Below are 19,239 nucleotides of genomic sequence, written 5' to 3' on the forward strand. Positions count from 1 at the left end.
CTCATCTCACAATGTCGCTTGGGGCCCCAAGTTGGCCAGGGATGGCCCTGGTCATACATTAAATAAAGTGGCAACACACCACAGTTAAAGCATGACGTGATAGTTGTGGGAAACATCACCTTTGTTTGCTCTTCCTGCTCCTCTCTATTTCCTCCCTGATCCACCTGTCACAGAGGGCGGGGCCATGATGTCACCTGGAGGGGGAGGGGGTGATCCGCCTCTCTTTCTCTCTCTGCGGGAAAGTTGTTCCTCAGGGCGGCTGTAAACACTTGTTTTTTTTTTACTTCAGAGAATAAACAAAACCTGCCTCTCCAACATGGCGTCTTCAGGATAAAGAAGAGGGACTATGTACAGAAGCGGATATACAACGTTTTCCTCCAAATACTCACGATTTCTGGCGGATTTTGAGTCTCCAACAACAGGGTAGAGAGTGAAGCCTCGGCGTAGGGATACACAGCAACGAGATGGGAAATATGATACTGATGGCGCTTCTGCTGGCTCGCCTGCCGACAGGTGAGGCTTTAAAGGCGTTTCAGTAGACACAGTAAAGCCTTACAATTATACTTCATCAAGACGTCTCTGTTTTTCTTCCAGTGTATAGCTATTTAAGAGGGAAGCCACCTATAAGCAAACAATCGAAACTAGCAGTGATGTGTTCAAGTTAATTATTATCGGCAGGTGTACACAGGACAAGGCCGACGGCTGTCACGTGACTGCACACGACTAATAGTTTTTTTCAACATGTTGTCCAAAACAATTTTTTAACCATAACGTTTCACACAAAGGAATCAGCCTCTCAGATTGATATAACATCTAATAAAACGTTATTACACAAATAAAGATTCAAATAATTATAACTTAATTTGCTGTTGAGCTGAAATAATTATGTACATAAAGCACAACAGGGTTAGTGACACATGTTGTTTACATGGATCAACTTTATATGTCGTTAATCAAGCATACATTTCAATAATGATCTCCTAGAAAGATTTCCTGCTCTATATAAAAAGGTAGGCCTATTGAAAGACAGTTTATTTCATTATCAGTTAATCTGCAGATTAATTTCTGGATTCTTCTATTAATTGTGGAAAACCATCGGAAATCATAAAAAAATATCTATCATAATTCCCGTGAACCCAAACTGATATAAATCAATGTTTAGATATTCAGTGTACTAGCAAGGAAAATACCAGCAGCAAATTCTCCCATTTGATTTGAACTATTAATGGATAATTAAGATAGTTAGTTACAGATACATTATGCTGTACATGACTTTTGGCAGAACTAGCAATAATCAAATAAACATTGAAGAGTTTTACTTTGATAACTTTTTATTTATTTATTTTGAAAATAATATACAACAATAATTGATTGATCGAATAGTGGTATCCGCAACTCTTCTCAATTCTTGGTTGATTAATCAGTTTGTTGTTTGGTCCATACAGTCAAAGACTTCCTCACATGTTCAAAATGTCTTCGAAATTACACCTCTAACAGAAATAATCAAATAACTCTCAAGTAAGATAAATAAAAGCAATAATGTTTTACATTTTAGAGGAAAAGCAGGACATGTTCATTGAATAATTTATTAGTAAAACTTTAGATTTTAACTTATACGTCTCTATATTCTACATCACAACAAAGTCCGGATGCTGATCACATCTTGGAGATTTTGCAATGTATGTAGATATTTTTGCACATTTCTATAAATCTCTACAGCTGCAGTTCCTATTTGTATACAATTCTCTTTTAAATAACTCTTGGATGTTTTTCTAAAATTCGTTCTCAGTGTTTCTTTCAATTTTTTTGTTGTGCCCTCGACATTCATTTAAAACTTTTTCATGTGCGCCTTTTATGCCTATTTTGACATTAGACCACTGAGACAAACACTGACTCTGACAAACATACATCTCCATTAGAGTTTTAAACGCCTTGTTTGGAGAGAAAGTGTTTCAGTGTTGACCTTAAACCTTAACTGATACTTTTCTCAATTAGCAGAGGTTGCTGTCATCGTGTTGTTTTCTCTTGCTCATCGTGATTGGCAGCTGTTATGACTTAATGATATAGTATAATATGCTCACGCTTAAAGACTTCTGTAGTAAACTCATAACCAGTCTGGCCAGATTTTTTTCGATCAAGCATTCAGGAATAAAGCTGCAAAACAAACACACACACACACACACACACACACACACACACACACACACACACTGACTTAAAGATTGCGTCACATGTGCTGTTGTTTTACATTTGTTTTTATTTTACCAGAGCTGCTTGCCGTCCAGGTGATTGTTCCGGAGACGGAGAGAAGTACGACGCTGTTTGCCTCCGTGATCATCCTCTGCGATTATTCCACCTCAGCGAACGTTCAGGACGTCCTGGTCACCTGGAGGTTCAAGTCCTTCTGCAAAGACCCCGTGCTCGATTACTACTCCACAGGTGAGGCTTATGTAGCTCAACCAAACCACTAATACATATTGGTGTTTTGCAAGTGGCATGGCATATTCACTTTTAATAGTAGTTTTCATTCTTTGGAATACTTTTCTTATTTGTATTTTATTATATATGTTGCATTGTTGGAGGAGCTCGGGTCATAAGATTTTCATTGCCATTTATACACTGTAGCTTATGTGCGTAGGACATTAAAACCTTTGAATCTTGAATTTTAGCATGATATTTCATACCTTATATGGGCAGTTCTTGAGCTGATCCGAGTCATGGAGTGGATACACTAATCATTTTTAAATGGTTAAATGGTCGGTGGCAAGTGCCCTTCTAGTTTCATTAGTTGTTCTTATAATATCTGCACTTGTAATAGAATTTGGCTTGTTGCAACATCATTCATACTCTTTCACGGTTGGGTTGAAGCACACAGTTAAAATATAGTGTTTAGTGTAACCCCATAAAATTGGATAAATTGAAAAATATTGAATTGTATTTCCTTCTGTTCCTGAAGCTTATCAGGCGTCTCTGCAGCTGGGTCAGGACCCGGCCAACGACTGCCCGGACCGGCAGCGCACGGTGCGCACGGTGATCCAGAAGAGAGGCACCAATGAGCCCATGCTGGGAGCCGACTACAGAGAGCGCAGAATCACCATTCAGAACAGTGAGTCTCATCCCGTCATAATGTTCAAAACTGATGTTTAAAAGCTGTAATTTGATCAAGTTGTTTGTCATCTTATTGCCGTATATCATTCTTTCCAGAAATGACGACTAGTTTTTTTTTTTTTTTTTGACTTTTCCATCACTCTATTGTTACTAGTGTGGTTGTTAGCCTGTGTGTAGTGTCAATACAATCATATATAAATACATCTTAAGACACAGCACGGTCACCATATATTCGTATACAAAATAATGTACTATATAATTACAGTACATGTATGTAAGATAGTGTAGTTTGTTAACATAGTGTATGTTAGAAAAATAACTATTAGCCAATCAGTGTCTGACTTTGCCTAAGTGTTGAGTAAACTGAACAACAAAAAGAAAGATGATATTCAAATATCTTTTCGTCAGTCATCCAGTTAAGAGCACTTTAACCCTGTATATTCTTCTTATTGGAGGTAATGGTATGTTTTCTGTCAACAGAGGCGGACCTGGTCATCACTGAGGTGATGTGGTGGGATAACGGCGTTTACTTCTGCTCCATCGACGCTGCCGGTGACACTTCAGGGGACTCGGATCGAGAAGTCAAACTCATCGTGTACCGTGAGTTTCCTCCGTTAAGATCGCATAGATACCTTTTTTGTTTTCATCAAAGAAAGTATTGGAATCAGCATAACTGAAAGTGACTGTCCTTCATATTTGTGTATTCTGCAGACTGGCTGACGGTGCTGCTGATCATCCTCGGGGCTCTGCTGCTCCTCATGCTGCTCTGCATCTGCTGCTGTCAGTGCTGCCCTCAGAAGTGCTGCTGCTACGTCCGCTGCCCCTGCTGTCCTCAGACCTGCTGCTGCCCCGAGAAAGGTACCAGAGAGGCCTTTTGTCTGTCTGTTTTACCCTTAGGGGACAGTACTGTAAACAAAACTGATTGAGCAAAACTTTTAAAAACATACTTTCTGTTTCTAGAAATGTATTTAGTTTGTATTTGTCTTTTTACTATGTTTTGATTGTATTATTACTCTTAATGTTAACTATGTGTATGTTTCAAAAGTTGTCTATGAGTTAATTATTTCTACTATAATGCACTTGTTTGATTTACAGTCAGCACTTTAGAACATCTCTTTTTTTTAAAGTGCTGTATAAATTGAGGATACTTACTTACCTAAATAGCTACTTATTTAGTTTGTTACCTAATTAATTAGTTAGTTCATTTATTACTTAGTTACCTACTTAGTTGATTTCCTTTTATTTCTTGTATTACTGTTCTGTCATTTACTAATTTACCGACCGACCGACCTACCCACTTCCTAACTCACTCACTAAGTTAGCAGCAATCGAAGCCTTTTGCAGTTTCTGTTTTTGTTCAGGTCTATTGGCTCAGTCAACAGCGGGTCTCTCTGACCTTTGACCCCTCTCCTCTCCGCTCTGTTTGCAGCTGTGATGCAGCACAGGATGATAAAAGACGCTCAGAAGGCGATGGGCCCCTGGATGAACGGTCAACCCATGTATGCTCCCATCGGCTCCAACGGCTCCTCTCAGGGCGTTCCCATACTTTACTCAGGTGGGTGACACAAAGTTACACAAAAGACTTCCTTTAATGTTTTGTTAAATCATTTTCCTCCACACTGAAGGGCGTGTGTTTGACTTGGTTACAGAAGTGGGAGAACAAAATGTCCTCACTGTGTAAACACTACTTGTATGTCTTGATTTTAAATATAACAACAAAACACATGGGTTAAACAGTTGTCCTTTTAATTATGTAAAAATAGAAAGTATGTGAAATTGCTGGACAAAGCTGTTTGAGCTAAGACCATATACTAAATCATGTTTATTTTAAAAGGTAAATTAACTATTGTATTTCAAGCTAAACTAAAAACCACAAGTCGTTCTTTAACTCAACTAGATTTTGTCCTGGGGCAATGCCTTTTCAGAGATAGGAACCTTTTTATTAACCTTAAACATGTTGATGGTTTACACCAGGGGTGTCCAAACTTTTTTCACTGAGGGCCACATACAGAAAAATATACGAAGGGCTGGGCCACTCATAAAGGTGAGGTATATCGCCTCATCAGTTAAGTTATAAGTTAGCAACATGTAGGTAAATTAGGCTCGATACATGAATAAGCTTTAAGAAAAAAACCGCATACATCACAGCTCTCTATAGGGTTTCATTTATCTTGTTGGCAGCTCATCCCTTAAAAACAGAAGTTTCAGAGTGATTATAATAAGATGACATAGGGTCTATTTCAAGCTTGTTATGTAAATAAGTTATTAAGCTTTTTTGTATCAACTAAGATTTGTTAGAAAATTATGGAAGCCCATTTCCGCCACTTCCCCATGAAAAGTCATAATTATGAGATAAAAAAGTCAAAATTATGAGATAAGAAGTGCGCATGCGCTGCAGTGGCGCTGTCTTACATTTTGTACATATTATATTTAAGAAGTACAATATAAGAAAAGCACAAGTTTCATTTGTGGGCCATATATCATCATACTTTTTGAATTAGCTGAGGGCCGATTCAAAATGGCCAGCGGGCCGCATTTGGCCCCCGGGCCGTAGTTTGGATACCCCTGGTTTACACATTCATTGGTTTTCTTGTCTTTCAGCTCTTTACTTATCAAGCCCAAAACGTAACCGTTTTTAACATTATTTTGCCGTTTAACAAATACAGTAACATCAGTGGTGCAAATAGGCTACTAAGCCAAAGATCGGCTATGCTTTCATTTAATTTCTTCAACAACAAAAAATGAACTGTTTCCTGTCAATGAATAAAAATAAAAATAATGCAGAAAACATTTGAACATATGCTGTTATACAGTATATGAAAAGACCCAAAATGAACACTGTAAACACACTACTTCATTACTATGAGGAAACTATTTAAAATGCATTTGTGTAGGAAAAAGTCTGTCCGAAGCTTTATGAACCATATAAGTGGTTGATTACTGTATTTGCTAACATCATACATCCTAAATATGAACATTTGACACTGTTGCGTTTAATGTTTGTTTCTGCTGCCGCCATGTGGCTGGAGATAATAGTAAGCTGTAAGATAATGAATGTCTTTCTCTTGCTGTCTTTTTTTCAGGCTCGTACTCGGACTACCCCACCAAACAAAACTTTGCCATGGCTCCCATGCAGATGTCCCCCATGGACCTCCAGCACCAGCCACCTCCCCCTCCTCCACACCACGTGAACAGCAGCATGCGTAGCAGCAATCGAGGCTCCGGACAGGTGTTGGACTACCTGGAGAACCAGGTGAGGGGTCTGGATGTGAGAGTCCCTCCGATGGCTCAATACTCTCAGCAACACATGCTGCCGTTACAGCCTCAGTACCAGCACCAGCCTCAGTACCAGCACCAGCCTCAGCACCAGCACCAGCCTCAGCACCAGCCTCAGTACCAGCCTCAGCCCCCTCCTCCTCCTTCAGTTCCCTACACCCCGGGACCCCCCAGTATGCTGTCAGCCCTGGATGAGATGGGGGTGCGAGGGGTGGAGAGAAGAGTGATCACCCTGGCTCCCATAATCCAGCGTGTTCCCAGCTTCTCCTTACACTCAACACCTGGAAGTGGCGACAGAGCCCGAGGGGGTCCCAGGATATCCAGCCAGTCGAGCGGGAGCACCAACCGCTCGGTAGGGGGCTTCCTCCCCCCCCGCGGGTACAGAGACGCCTCCCCTCCCAGGCGGGGGATCCTGCGTGAGAACAGCGACGACTCTGAATGGGAGAACAGGCGAGCGAGAGCGCCACACAGGGGTTCGAGGAACGAGAGAGGTGGTTCGGCCGGGAGGAGAGGAGGGGGATCCAGACCTCGAGCTCGCAGTCGAGACGACCTGATGGAGGAGCTGCACAGCAGGGGGGTCCGCAGGGAGAGGAGCTACTCGCCCCCCCCACGACGCAAAGCCTCCTTGAGCTCAGACGACGAGGACAGCAGCGGCAGGAGGAGAGCAGGGAACGGGAAGGACTGGCCGGAGAAACCCCCGAGCTACTTCTCTATCGAGAACCAGGCGGAGCGCATCAACGGCCGGAGGAACTACAACCGCCTTTCTGTAAGATACACATACTGATCTTAAACAATGTTCTGATGAGTTAGGTTTTTCATTTCACTGCTTTCTGAATCCTGGTGCTTTCCTTTTGTTTCTTTTTAGGCTTTCTTTTATTGCTTTTAGCCATGCTAGCGATCAGTCAACCACTCATATCGCAATTTCATTATAATAATGTCCTTCTCCAAGGGACTTGGGATTTTAGCATTGACACATGACCAAAAACCTATATAAATCACTACATGAATAGGGCCCCTTTAAATCAAACTTTTGTCATCTGTTTATTCTGTGTTTGTGTGCATGCATGTAAACACACTGTATTTATGTACATATTTGTTTTTTCTCAAAAATGTTACTTAAAATTCTAATGAAATGAGAGAATACTCAGTACTTTCAATTTGAATATATTTTATTCCAATAACAGTATACAAAAAAGCCTGAAATCATGTATATCCAATTTTTTTTATTCTATTATCTCCACCTTTTAACCTAATTCCTGCTCTTTCACTTTTCTCTCTTAGGATAGAAGTTCCCGTAGCGGCACCAGCGTAGTCATCTGAAGCATTTCTATCTTCTTCTTTTTTAAATAAATACTTTTCCCTGAATGTTTCCAGAACGGTGAAAATGAAGACAAGCAGTAGGTACTTTCATCTGTTCATCAGCGTGCAAGTATATCATTGATGATGTAAAATGTGATCCTACAAATATCTTGTTCGAATAGACTTTTGTTCTGTATGTAATTGCAAATAATATGAAGTTATATTAAGCGTCTGTGAGACTCTTATTCAAGCTGTAAATGTGTTCCTTCTGGTGATGGATAAAGGTATCCTCCTTTCTGGTGTTTGAAGTAAAGGATTGTGTTTCAACAATCAGATTGGTGTATACTGTTTAGTAATAGGTTCATTATTGTGGACATGTTCTGTGTGAGACAGATTTGATTGTTTTTTTAATAATTTCTCATTTTTGAATAATTTCTTGTACTATTTAAAGTGTCTTTTTACCTTCTATCCATAATAACATTATAAGCAATACAATCTTTATACATCTGTAGAAAGACAGACTCAGGTAATGAAGTTTTTGCATGAACACCAACAGATAATTGTGATTTTCAATAATGTTTGGTTACAAACATGAATAGAGATGCATGTGATTAAATGTGTTTGTTTTAAATAAATCTTTTTATATTCAGCCTGTGTGAAGTTTGTCAGTTTTGTACTTCAATTAATAATTCATTTATTGTTTTTCATTTTACTTAACAGTGACATTTCTGTTTAGTTTTGCCAAAATAAGTACCATTTGTGTGATATTTGAAGTAACAATTTCACAGTATTGATTTTAAGTTTAGAGTATAACTCTGGAAATCTGGGTTGTGATTAAGTCATTGTATCATATGCTGATACAATGTTTTTCTGATTGCAATTTTTTCACAAAATATTCCCCGGTGTTGTATCACAAAACGGAAAATTGCTATCTATTTCGGGCCAAAAATGCCTCATTCATTGAGTGAATCATCATCGTCATTTTGGTGGAAATAATCAGTTTTGAGAATAGATACCATGATTTTGAGTACAGTGTTGATTTGGCAAGAGATGTGTCGAGTTTTAATAGGGGAAGTGTGTGTTGAGAGCGTTGAGATGTTGTTTGGTTTCAGGAAAATGTGTTTAAACTATGGGAAAAGACTGTATAGAAGCTTTTCTGACAGCAGGGGGAACCAGTGTCTATTTTTGATCAACTGCAGACTGCACAGACTGGAGTTCAGGGGTGTCAGTGCATGACTAAGAGATGTAAAATGTCAGTTTTTCCACAGCTTTTTTCTCTTCTTATGAAACAGAATCAAGCCAGGAAATTCAACAATGCCACAGTCATTACCCACTATAGAGTAAACGCACGTTCTTTGACTTAGTGAGACCTATTTAAAGAGAGTTGAGTAGCAGTTTGAGAGTGCAGATGTTGAATCTGAAGTTGTGTTTACAGGATCAGAGGAGGGAGATGGACGGGGATTGTCCCGCCTCTCAGCCCGCATGCTGCGCTCTGATTGGTGGATCCAGCAGGGAAGTGAGACCTTCGGAGTCAACGGATCCTGGAACAGCTGTTAACTGTCGATCCGACATAAAAACAGCATACTGATAACTGGTTGTTAAAGCGAGCACTGGACAAAGAAACGCCTCCTATGAAGATTGAAGTCAGTGGAGTAGTAGCTACACATCGTTTTCAGGTGAGGCTAACTCTGATATTAGCCATTTGCTAATTAGCAATAGCAACTGTGCTGAAATTTGCGTAGAGAAAAATGTTTAATTAAGATAAAAACAGCGGACAGCTAACATTTTCCAACTGAGCTAAGTCAGCCTAACAATTCATGTTGTTAACATCAACACACTGAAGACATCGGCTTGATTATTTCCTTAATATCTTTCAATGTATTGTCTATGTTGTATGCAACTTGTTGTTTATCGCTGTGACTCAGCTTGCTAATGCTCACTCACATTGATGCAGGTTGTTGACAGGAATAAGTTGTGTGTTATTCACGGTATAGTGTCATCTCTAGGTCATGCGTCCTTTTCCTGAACTAGAAGGTGACTTGTATTGTTCCACCTACAGGATTTCACTGACACTTTGTTGTGTTTTTCTTCCTGGTGGCCTGCAGGCAGCATGAACTCCCTCCCAGGAAGAGCCGCCCTGTCTCTGTGCAGACGCTCCGCAGCAGCGGGCGGGATGAGGGTCCTCTCCGGGTCCCCGGTCCTCTCCCCGGGGCTCCAGGCTGCGGGCATGCCGGCCTCCGTACAGGCTGTCCGGGTCTGCCACTCCGGGTCCAGTCCTAAGGGCAGCGTCACCACCAAGAAGCGGGGATACGACATCACCAGAAACCCACACCTCAACAAGGTTAGTGGATGTGTTTTCCCACATCCCACTTTCTGTCCATGCCAATAAATAGCCTACCTGCAAACAATGTTCCATGTTTTCTCTCATAGACATGACAACAGGTAAAGGTGAGGTTGGAAACTTTGTTTGTTGCCCACATGTGAGGACATGCTTGGCACAAAAATAATCCGTATACAATATGTGGCAGCAACTATTAGACTTATAATTAATGAATGCACTCTTTTCAATGAATATTAATCAAATAATCACTAGTATTTTCGTCTCAAGGAGAAAATGACCCAAATAAGTGCCTAAGTGCCAAGAGACTTTTCAGATGGGTTAGGGCAGGGGTGTCCAAACTACGGCCGATGACCATTTTGAATCGGCCTTCAGCAAATTAAAATATAACAAACTTCAGCTTGTCTTATATTGTACTTCTTAGATATGTATGTTCAAATATATTAAGCAGTATTCATGTGTTAAGCCCAATTTTCAAATAAATTCAGTCCATTAAAGTTGAAAACATGTTCTAACAAATCTAAGTTGATAATAAAAAACATTTACATAACCTTGAAATATACCCTTCATATTTCCTCTTCTTATCACAATCTGAAGCTTCTGTTTTAAGGAATGAGCTGCTAACAAAATAAATCAAACCCTATGGAGAGCTGTGATGTGGGCTGTTTTTTTCCTTACAGCATTTTCAAGTATCAAGAACAATTGACCTACATTGGATTGATTTTTCCAACTTAGAACTGAACTTAAGAGGCAAAATACCTCGCCTCTAGTGAGTGGCCCAGCCCTTGGTATATTTTTCTTTATGTGGCCCTCGTGAAAAAAGTTTGGACACCGCTGGGTTAGGGTTATCATTTCAGTGACTAGAATTTGGCCTGGTAGTAGTGTCATGTATGGTGAAAAACCACTAAGGAAAAACGTAAAAGAATGCATTCTTGAAAAAAAACACTGTTCTAATTTACGTCTGGAATGCGTATTTAAGTGTTGTGAAAATACAAAACTTAAAATGGAAATCTAACCTGTGTTCACATAATTGTGTCTCGGATTACATTATGTTGTGCATACCATGCGTTATGGTGGTAGAAAATATATAAACAGAGTATACCATGTAAGTAGGACCACATGGTGCGGCATAGCAACCACATCTGGAGATATCTATGGTTCTCCTATGTTTCTGTCCTTTTCTACATCTGTCTTTTGCCGTCAGTGTGGAGAGGTAATTTTACTGCATTTTCTCTAAAGTCAGGCAGGGGTTACTTCTTTCTGCTTAGCTAGCAGGACGGATACAGACACTATAGTTGAATTTATGGCTTTAATTTGGGTTGATAAGAGTCGGTCACAGTTCCTTCCACAGTTCCTGGTGCCCATTCAGCATTTACACGCTGACTCACAGGGAAATCCAGAGGAAACGGTCAGCAAGTTGAGCTTTTGACTCTCACTTAGATTTAAAATAGTTGTTTTAATAAGTGAATGTTACTTGATGTTAGGGTGTTTTTAAACATGTGTTATGAGCAGGCTTAAGCATGTTCACTTTCAATAACCCTTTCTTGACCTTTACACATATTTACCACTATCGCACATGTTCTGTGTAATGATAACTAACACTGAATAGCTACAGTATAGGGGATACATACGTAGGCTGCAACTAAGGATTGTATTTATTATCAATGAATCTTATTTTATTTGTATCATTAAAACATTTTTTATTTGTCTATGAAACCCCCCCCCCTAATCGTCACATTTCCATCACAACTCTAATGAGGTGAATGGGACATCTTAATCTTGTTCTTCCAAAAGTCCAAAATGTACTTAAAAGTGATGTATGGAAAATCAGCAAATCCTTATTTGAAGGGCTGGAATAATAATAATCGATGTCTCTTTTAATACTTTTGCTTACAAAGATGACCGAATAAAAAATTGAATATCAAAATAGACGCCAATATTTTCTCTGTCATTCAACAAATCGATTAATTTACAAATGATTTCAGTTTTACCGGATATATTAACTGTATTTATTTAGAAAGGCCTTATTTCTGACCCTGATCTCTTTCTCTCTGCAAACGGGCCAGATTGCAGTGACCTCTCAAATGTCCGACTATCAGCTGATAACCATATAAATGCAACACGTGTTATTATACGTGGTATTATTATGTTGTAACTTTACAGTAATGTACGATAAGGTTTGGATGGCAGCCATTACGAGGGTTACGCAGGTTCTTCCTCTCACCCCCTCATTTAGCCTCTCTCTGTTCTCGTTTGTTTACACACACTGGTTAGGAGTCGGCTTAATGCGTTTACTTTGGCGCCTCTTTACCTGCTCGCTCGGATGGGTTTATCTTAGCGCTGGTGATCCATCACTTTCTCTTCGGCCATGTTTGCGTTTGACGTTTACATGTAAAAGTCTTCCATTCAAATACAAGACACTAAAGGGGTGCATAATATTGGAAAAACAGACATTGCCATTTTGTTTCTGCCATATATGTTTGAGAAATCAGATCACCAGATGACGAACAAGTACTTGTTGTTGGTCAACATTTTTCTTTCATTAGACATAATATTTTCATCCAACTGACATTACGTTTCTTTTTACAACCTTTTTGTTTGTCGCTGATTTTCAGGGCGTGGTTGACGAGTAGCAAGGCTTGCTTTAAATGTTGGTTGGATACAGGTGCACCCTGCATCTCAGTCGCTAGCAACAAACTGGGTATCCAAGAACCCTAAAATTAGAGTAAATATATTGTATTAGAAAGATTCTCTTCTCGGTTAGTCTTAGAAAATGAAAACCAGGTGGGATGTTTCTAAGAATCAGTAAAAAAATTGTAGCATGATGTGTTTGGGTTCATTTTCCTTGCTTGACATCTTACTTCCTTTGATGATTATTGCTCATTCACGTTCACACTAGTCCCATTAGATTAGTTTAACACTTTGCTTTGCACAATCATTCTTTCCCCCTGTCTAATGATAATCTGGTGAAGCCATTGCTGTATCAGAGGATCTTCTGTAATGACCTCTGGCAGGCAGACCTTCTGTCCTCCATGCTCTTTCTTGCCGCTGTACAGTAAAGTGTTGGCAAACTGTTGGGCATGTATCTTAAAAATACTCCCTAATGGAAAGCATGCAGCTTGTGGAACGACTGTAGACGTTATGGTCATATGCCGGGGCAATGTTAGCAACTAAATATCTTATCCGGTGTCACATTTCACACCAGCATGAATCATTTTACGGGACATGTGAAGTTAAATTCACAGATTCTGCAGTAGACAAACACAAACTGGCCGAGGAAGGAGGGATATCCTCAAGTAGGTCAGTGTTTTTTCCTCTGACGTGCAAGATTCAAGAGGAAATTCAGAGTGCTACACAGTAAGGAAGAGGAAAGAGAAATGGAGCTGACAGGGGAGTGAGTTCAGGCTCACACACTATTGGAGAGAATAAATAGATTAAACCTCACGCTCCCCTCCGATCACTCTTTGGGAAATCTGCCAACGCCGAGACAGAAGAGCGACTCTAACCATAACCAGAAGGCAGGGGGGTACAAGGTGCTGCTTTTTCAGAGTAAAAGCTGCACCTTGTGATGTGTTACTGCTCGAAGCTACAAACATCCCAAGAACTCTTCAAAGTTTGCTCTATTCCCAAACAAAAATTCTATATTTGGACAAAAAAACCATCAAAAATGCCACTCTCTATTTGGGCGTGGGAATGAGTCATAACCAACCTCAAAACGGCATGACTAAGACATGAGTCACTGAGGTCTGCGTTCTTATTCCTTCAGTAGACTTCACCCTGTGTAAACTCTCTCTGTTGTATAACTCTTCCACTCTGCAGGGCATGGCGTTCACTCTGGAGGAGCGCCTCCAGCTGGGCATCCACGGCCTGCTGCCGCCATGCTTCCTCTCCCAGGATGTGCAGGTGCTGCGTGTCATGAAGAGCTACGAAACCCGCATCAACCCTCTGGACAAGTGAGAGAACAGAGATTTAGGAACATAAGAACACGTTTTTCAAAGTAACTGATCAACCCCAAACAAATCAATGCCCAAAACCCGACTCAAACGCATACTCTTAGGGAGTGATAAAAGTAAGAAGTTCATATTGACCTCGTCTCAATATCCCCACAGCTCCTACGAATCTGATATTATACACAAGTGACTGTTAATACAACGCAACATAATTAGTAGTGCTACTATAACAAAACAGAGAAAGGAAAAAACCCAACATATTGCTAAAGGGGCCCTAAGATTCCTCCCATATATATATATTTAAAATGTGAATCCTCTCCATGTGTGTAACCAAAACCACTTCATACAGAGGAGACATTTATAAAAATGCGTGTTAAGGAGCTGCAGATCTTGAATCGGCTCAACCAATCAGATGCTGTCTAGGGTTGCAAAGGGGCGGAAAGTTTCCGGTAAATTTATAAATATTCGATGCAAAATAAAATAAAAACCATGACATTTCAACAGATTTTAATTATTTTATCGAACAATTATTTGTTTCATTGAAGAACGAAAACAGGAATGTTGAGTTAAATGCTACTCATCCCCCCCAACCCCACTCATTAAAAAATGAACAAAAATGCACCCCCCATCCAAAAATCTGCACAAAGTCCAATTCAAAATGTTAAATGAAAAGAGCCCCTCTCCCTCCAAAAAGTCCCATTAAACATGCAAATCTTCCTTCAAGCAATCTCTGCATTTTGGCTAAACCCTTTCAGTCAACGGGCTCTTCCTGGGCCTCATCAACATCCAACTCTTCCTCTTCCTCTTCAGTGTCACTGTCCAGCCTTGTTGAGGATGGCTCTGTGTCAGGCTCAGAGAGCCTTATAGGTTTGCCAGAATGCCAACCAGTTTTTCCACTCTCACATTTGTGAGCCTGTTGCGAACCTTTGTGTAGTCTCAATAGCCATGCAGTAAGCAGTGTGCTATGGCATGGATATTCAAGTGTACTTGAATGGCATCTGTTTGTTTGAGTCAAGATTATGCTAAAATATACTTTCCCCAACTATATTTAAGTTCCCTATGAAGAACCAACCTTCAATTTAGAAAATTCCCAGTTTATTCCCGTTAATTCCCGTGGTTTCCATCTTTGAAAATTCCTGGAATTTTGCAACCCTACTGCTGTCTCATATGATTGGTCAAAATCTTCTTTAGCACCTCTTTTGTTGTCATTCGGCGTGTGATTAAAAATGTATTTAGTGTCATGTCAAATATTTGTTGAGCAGCATCCCGTGGCTTAGTAGTTACATAAACATCACTGAAGCATCCCTGGTTTGAGTCTTTTCTGGGATGTTGATGCATGTCATACATTCTTTCTGTCTCTTCCTATGAATCTATTATTTGATTGCTATACAGTATAATACACTACAGCTTTGTACAGCTTTTAGTATGGTAACTTACTTTAGAAATCCTTACTTTTGGGGATCCAGTAGTGGTTGTGAGTCCTTGAGACAGATACATATTCAGCTGTCTCTCACCTTCACACACACACTCTATATCTCCTGTCTATATTTACACTGTAAGTTGTCTCATGAATGCAGAATTTGTAAATGCACTTCAACATGTCACACTGTTAAACAAACAAGTTTGAAGCCATACTAGCAGTTATGCGAGCTGTTTGCACCTCAAGAATATAACAAAGTCAAAGTCAACTTTATTGTCAATCTTCCAGTTTGTGTGTACAGACGGAGAGATCGAAATACCGTTTCCCACAATCCCGAATATAAAAACAAATGTACATAAAAATATGTGCGCAAATATTTATATATATACACACAGTCAAAGACACATTTTTACATGTGCACACATTAAGACCTAAAAAATAGAAATATAACAATAACAAAATAAAGAGAACATTAGTTTTGCAGTGATGAACCAATGTATTGGATTCAATGAAATGTAGACCTGATGATGGCGCTATGAAACCGAATCAGGGAAGCGGATGTGGGGTGCTACCCACTTCCTACTTCCACCATCCCCACTTCCTACTTCCACCATCCCCCCCCTTATCTCTCTGAAATACACATATGTTGAATTTCGTGACAGCATTTTGCGCTGCTATTTTTGATGTTATTGTGGTTACATAATCTCCAAAGAACGACATCCTGTATAAACACCATGACTACACATACACAGAATAACCATATCAAACATGCATAGTGTTCTATGATGCGTCTGGTTCCAGACAGATGATAATCGTGCAGAAATACTTTAGCACAACTACAATTAACTTTGTCTAAACATAAATCCTGATGTGTCTCTCTGTCTCAGGTACATCCTGCTGATGACGCTGCAGGACAGGAACGAGAAGCTGTTCTACAGAGTCCTGACCTCTGACATCGAGGAGTTCATGCCCATCGTCTACACTCCCACGGTGGGCCTGGCCTGCCAGCAGTACGGCCTCGCCTTCAGGAGACCACGGTGAGATTCATCTCATATAAACCATAGCTGCACGGGAACACTATTTACCAAGGTTTTATTTCATTCTTACATTGAGATTAACCTTCTCATCTAAGGACCATTTTAAATGTTTTCGAAAAAATATATTTTCCGGCCCATCATCTCCTCTCAATCTAATTTCAATTGCATTGTCCTAACAAAATAACAAGATCATTATTTGTTAACTTGACATTAGCGTTCACATCATGTTTCAGCTGCACACTGAAGATTAATTATATCCAATGGTGGGTGAACTGAGGACAGTGGTGATAGGGATACAGGGTGAAAATAAAAGCAAAAACAAATCACAGTTAGGTGGTTGGCTGTGAGTGTGTGGTCATACAAAAATTCCCATTTAGCAGTAAATAGACATAATATTCTTATAGTATACATTTCTATCCTTTTTTAATGGCTACCTTTTCATGCAGGAAATTTAAAAGGAATCCCAAAATATTTCAGTGAGACATGCAACCCTGACTCACTTAGCCTTACAGCACAAACAACACTGCTGCCTTAATTTTTAATTATAATAATTACAACCTTTCTGTTTTCAGAGGACTCTTCATCACCATCCATGATAAAGGCCACATCGCCAGCGTGCTCAACTCCTGGCCTGAAGAAGACATTAAGGTACAGATGTAAACCTTTTTGTGCCTGAGAAATTATACTCTACACTTTTATAATTATTTAAGCAATCGGTAGAAGTAGGTCACATGACTTCAGGTCACCTCTGCTAAGCTAAAGACAGCTGATGTTCTGCGTGATGATGTTTACTTTAGTCAGTCACCAGTGGAGTATTTACTGATGTATTTTGTGCATGAACAAATATCTTAAGCTTGTGTTAAACGTGACCTTATTTCAGGCATCTGATCAAAACTCATTGACTTCAAGACGAATGGAAGTGCTGAAATGCTAACTCATTCCCAAGTAAGCCTTGCACCACTCAGTATCAACAACTAATGTCTCTCTGTGTGTGTAGGCCGTTGTGGTGACAGACGGGGAACGTATCCTGGGTCTTGGGGACCTTGGAGGTTACGGGATGGGCATCCCTGTTGGGAAGCTGGCGCTGTACACGGCCTGCGGGGGGGTGAAGCCTCAGCAGTGCCTCCCCGTGCTGCTGGACGTCGGCACCAACAACCAGGTGAGTTTAAACACAGAGCTGCAGAAAGCTTTATGACTTTATATCTGCCTCATTATGTATCAAATTCCTCGTGCGTGTGATCCTACCTGGTAATAAACCCGTTTCTGATTCTGATTCTTCTTATCAGTCATTACCTGATAGGGTCCATTAGGGTTGGGCCATTGTTTCTATTGCTATGCTTTCGATTCCAATCATGGTTCAGTTACTTGAGAAAATCAGCTTTTTAAGCCTTCTGAAATCAATAGTTAAAGCTACCCCAATAAGCATTTATAAATAAGTGTGGGCATCTGAATTGAAATATTTACACGTCACAAAAATGTATTTCATAGCAATTTCTGTGTGTAGAGCAAGTTGAAGTTGAAAATTGCTTTTTACATTACTGTAGAATACAAGAAAAACTCAAATCTTCCATTAACCCCTTCAGTTGTTGATATTTGAAAGCCAATCAGGACCTATTAGACCTTTTTGACCTATTCACTTTGATTAGTTCTTGAACAGAAATGCAATTTCAAGTTGTCTTTCTGACTGTCTGATTGATTCTTGGTGCAGGCGCTGCTCGACGACCCTCTGTACATCGGACTGAAGCACAAAAGGATCCGAGGAAAGGAATACGACGAGCTGGTGGACGAGTTCATGCAGGCAGTGACGGACAAGTGAGTAGAAAATGCAAATGACTAAAGAATCTGCTGGTGGTCTGACAATACTATTGTGCTGTCATTATTGGAGTATGTGCAATGTAAACTTGCTTGATAATCAAACCACTATGTGCAGTATTCCTAAACCGACAACAAGTACTTCAACATGTTGTGCTTGCGTAATGACGATAAAGTTCTTGAATTTGAATCTCGAATGCGTCTTTGTCGCTCTGCAGGTACGGGATGAGCTGTCTGATACAGTTTGAGGATTTCGCCAACATCAATGCGTTCCGCATCCTGAACAAATACAGGAACAAATACTGCACCTTCAACGACGACATCCAAGGTACTTAGATATTTACAGCTTCCCTCAGGCAACCATAAATGTAGCTTTTTACACAATACTTATTTATTTTTTGTGTTAAAATCATAGACAAATATATAAAATGGGAGAAAAAAATTACACTTTTAACATGACTAGTTTCCCCACAATATTTCCGGACCATAAATGCTTCATTCTCAGAAGATGGATTATGTTTTAAAATGTAATCTCAGAATAATGTAAAATTATTTAATAAATTACTAATATAATCCACATTAGCATCAACATGAATATGATCATAGATACTGTCACAGTTGATTTTTAAAGGAGCTCATATCATTAGTAACTCATTAACCAGGTTTTCCCTTAACTTTTGATGAATTTGATAATTTATATTTGCTGCGGGAGAACATCAATTAAATTAAATCCAGGTTTTGGGTATGCTCCAATTTAGTAAAAACACTGCAAAAGTTGCGTTGCTATCTCACTTCTCAAGGTTAAAGTTAACCACAGAGATTCACTTTAAGATTTAAAAAAAAAACACTGAAGTAAAAGCTCAGAAAAGGGACTGGTTTTGCATGAAATATGCAGGAAGACAGACCTCCTGTGTAATGAATGCAGGAAGCAAAGTTTCCCTTAAATGAGCTCCACACCCCTGCATGATGCAGTGTTTATGGATATTTAATTCAGTCTGT

At 39.7% G+C, this 19,239-nt stretch overlaps 2 protein-coding genes across 2 annotated transcripts in view; both read left to right on the top strand.

The window, feature by feature from the left end:
* Nucleotides 1-246: 246 nt before the first annotated feature.
* On the top strand, nucleotides 247-8,332 carry LOC104951945 (immunoglobulin-like domain-containing receptor 1). The gene is made up of 8 exons (XM_010778689.1): nucleotides 247-513; nucleotides 2,269-2,439; nucleotides 2,957-3,106; nucleotides 3,589-3,708; nucleotides 3,820-3,966; nucleotides 4,538-4,663; nucleotides 6,192-7,150; nucleotides 7,666-8,332. Exons 1-8 carry the CDS (start codon nucleotides 465-467, stop codon nucleotides 7,702-7,704), a joined length of 1,761 nt encoding a protein of 586 aa, XP_010776991.1. The 5' UTR covers nucleotides 247-464; the 3' UTR covers nucleotides 7,705-8,332.
* Nucleotides 8,333-9,204: 872 nt separating this feature from the next.
* me3 (malic enzyme 3, NADP(+)-dependent, mitochondrial) overlaps nucleotides 9,205-19,239 on the top strand; it is a 17,533-nt gene continuing 7,498 nt past the window's right edge. The window contains exons 1-8 of the mRNA XM_010778691.1: nucleotides 9,205-9,359; nucleotides 9,789-10,024; nucleotides 13,841-13,974; nucleotides 16,279-16,428; nucleotides 17,001-17,076; nucleotides 17,426-17,587; nucleotides 18,137-18,240; nucleotides 18,459-18,568. Of these exons, the coding sequence (XP_010776993.1) occupies nucleotides 9,794-10,024; nucleotides 13,841-13,974; nucleotides 16,279-16,428; nucleotides 17,001-17,076; nucleotides 17,426-17,587; nucleotides 18,137-18,240; nucleotides 18,459-18,568 (967 nt within the window). The 5' untranslated portion in view covers nucleotides 9,205-9,359; nucleotides 9,789-9,793. The remainder of the gene's footprint in view (nucleotides 9,360-9,788; nucleotides 10,025-13,840; nucleotides 13,975-16,278; nucleotides 16,429-17,000; nucleotides 17,077-17,425; nucleotides 17,588-18,136; nucleotides 18,241-18,458; nucleotides 18,569-19,239) is intronic.

Source organism: Notothenia coriiceps, unplaced genomic scaffold (assembly GCF_000735185.1).
Source record: "Notothenia coriiceps isolate Sejong01 unplaced genomic scaffold, NC01 NC01_scaffold00019353, whole genome shotgun sequence".
Taxonomy (NCBI): Eukaryota; Metazoa; Chordata; class Actinopteri; order Perciformes; family Nototheniidae; genus Notothenia; species Notothenia coriiceps.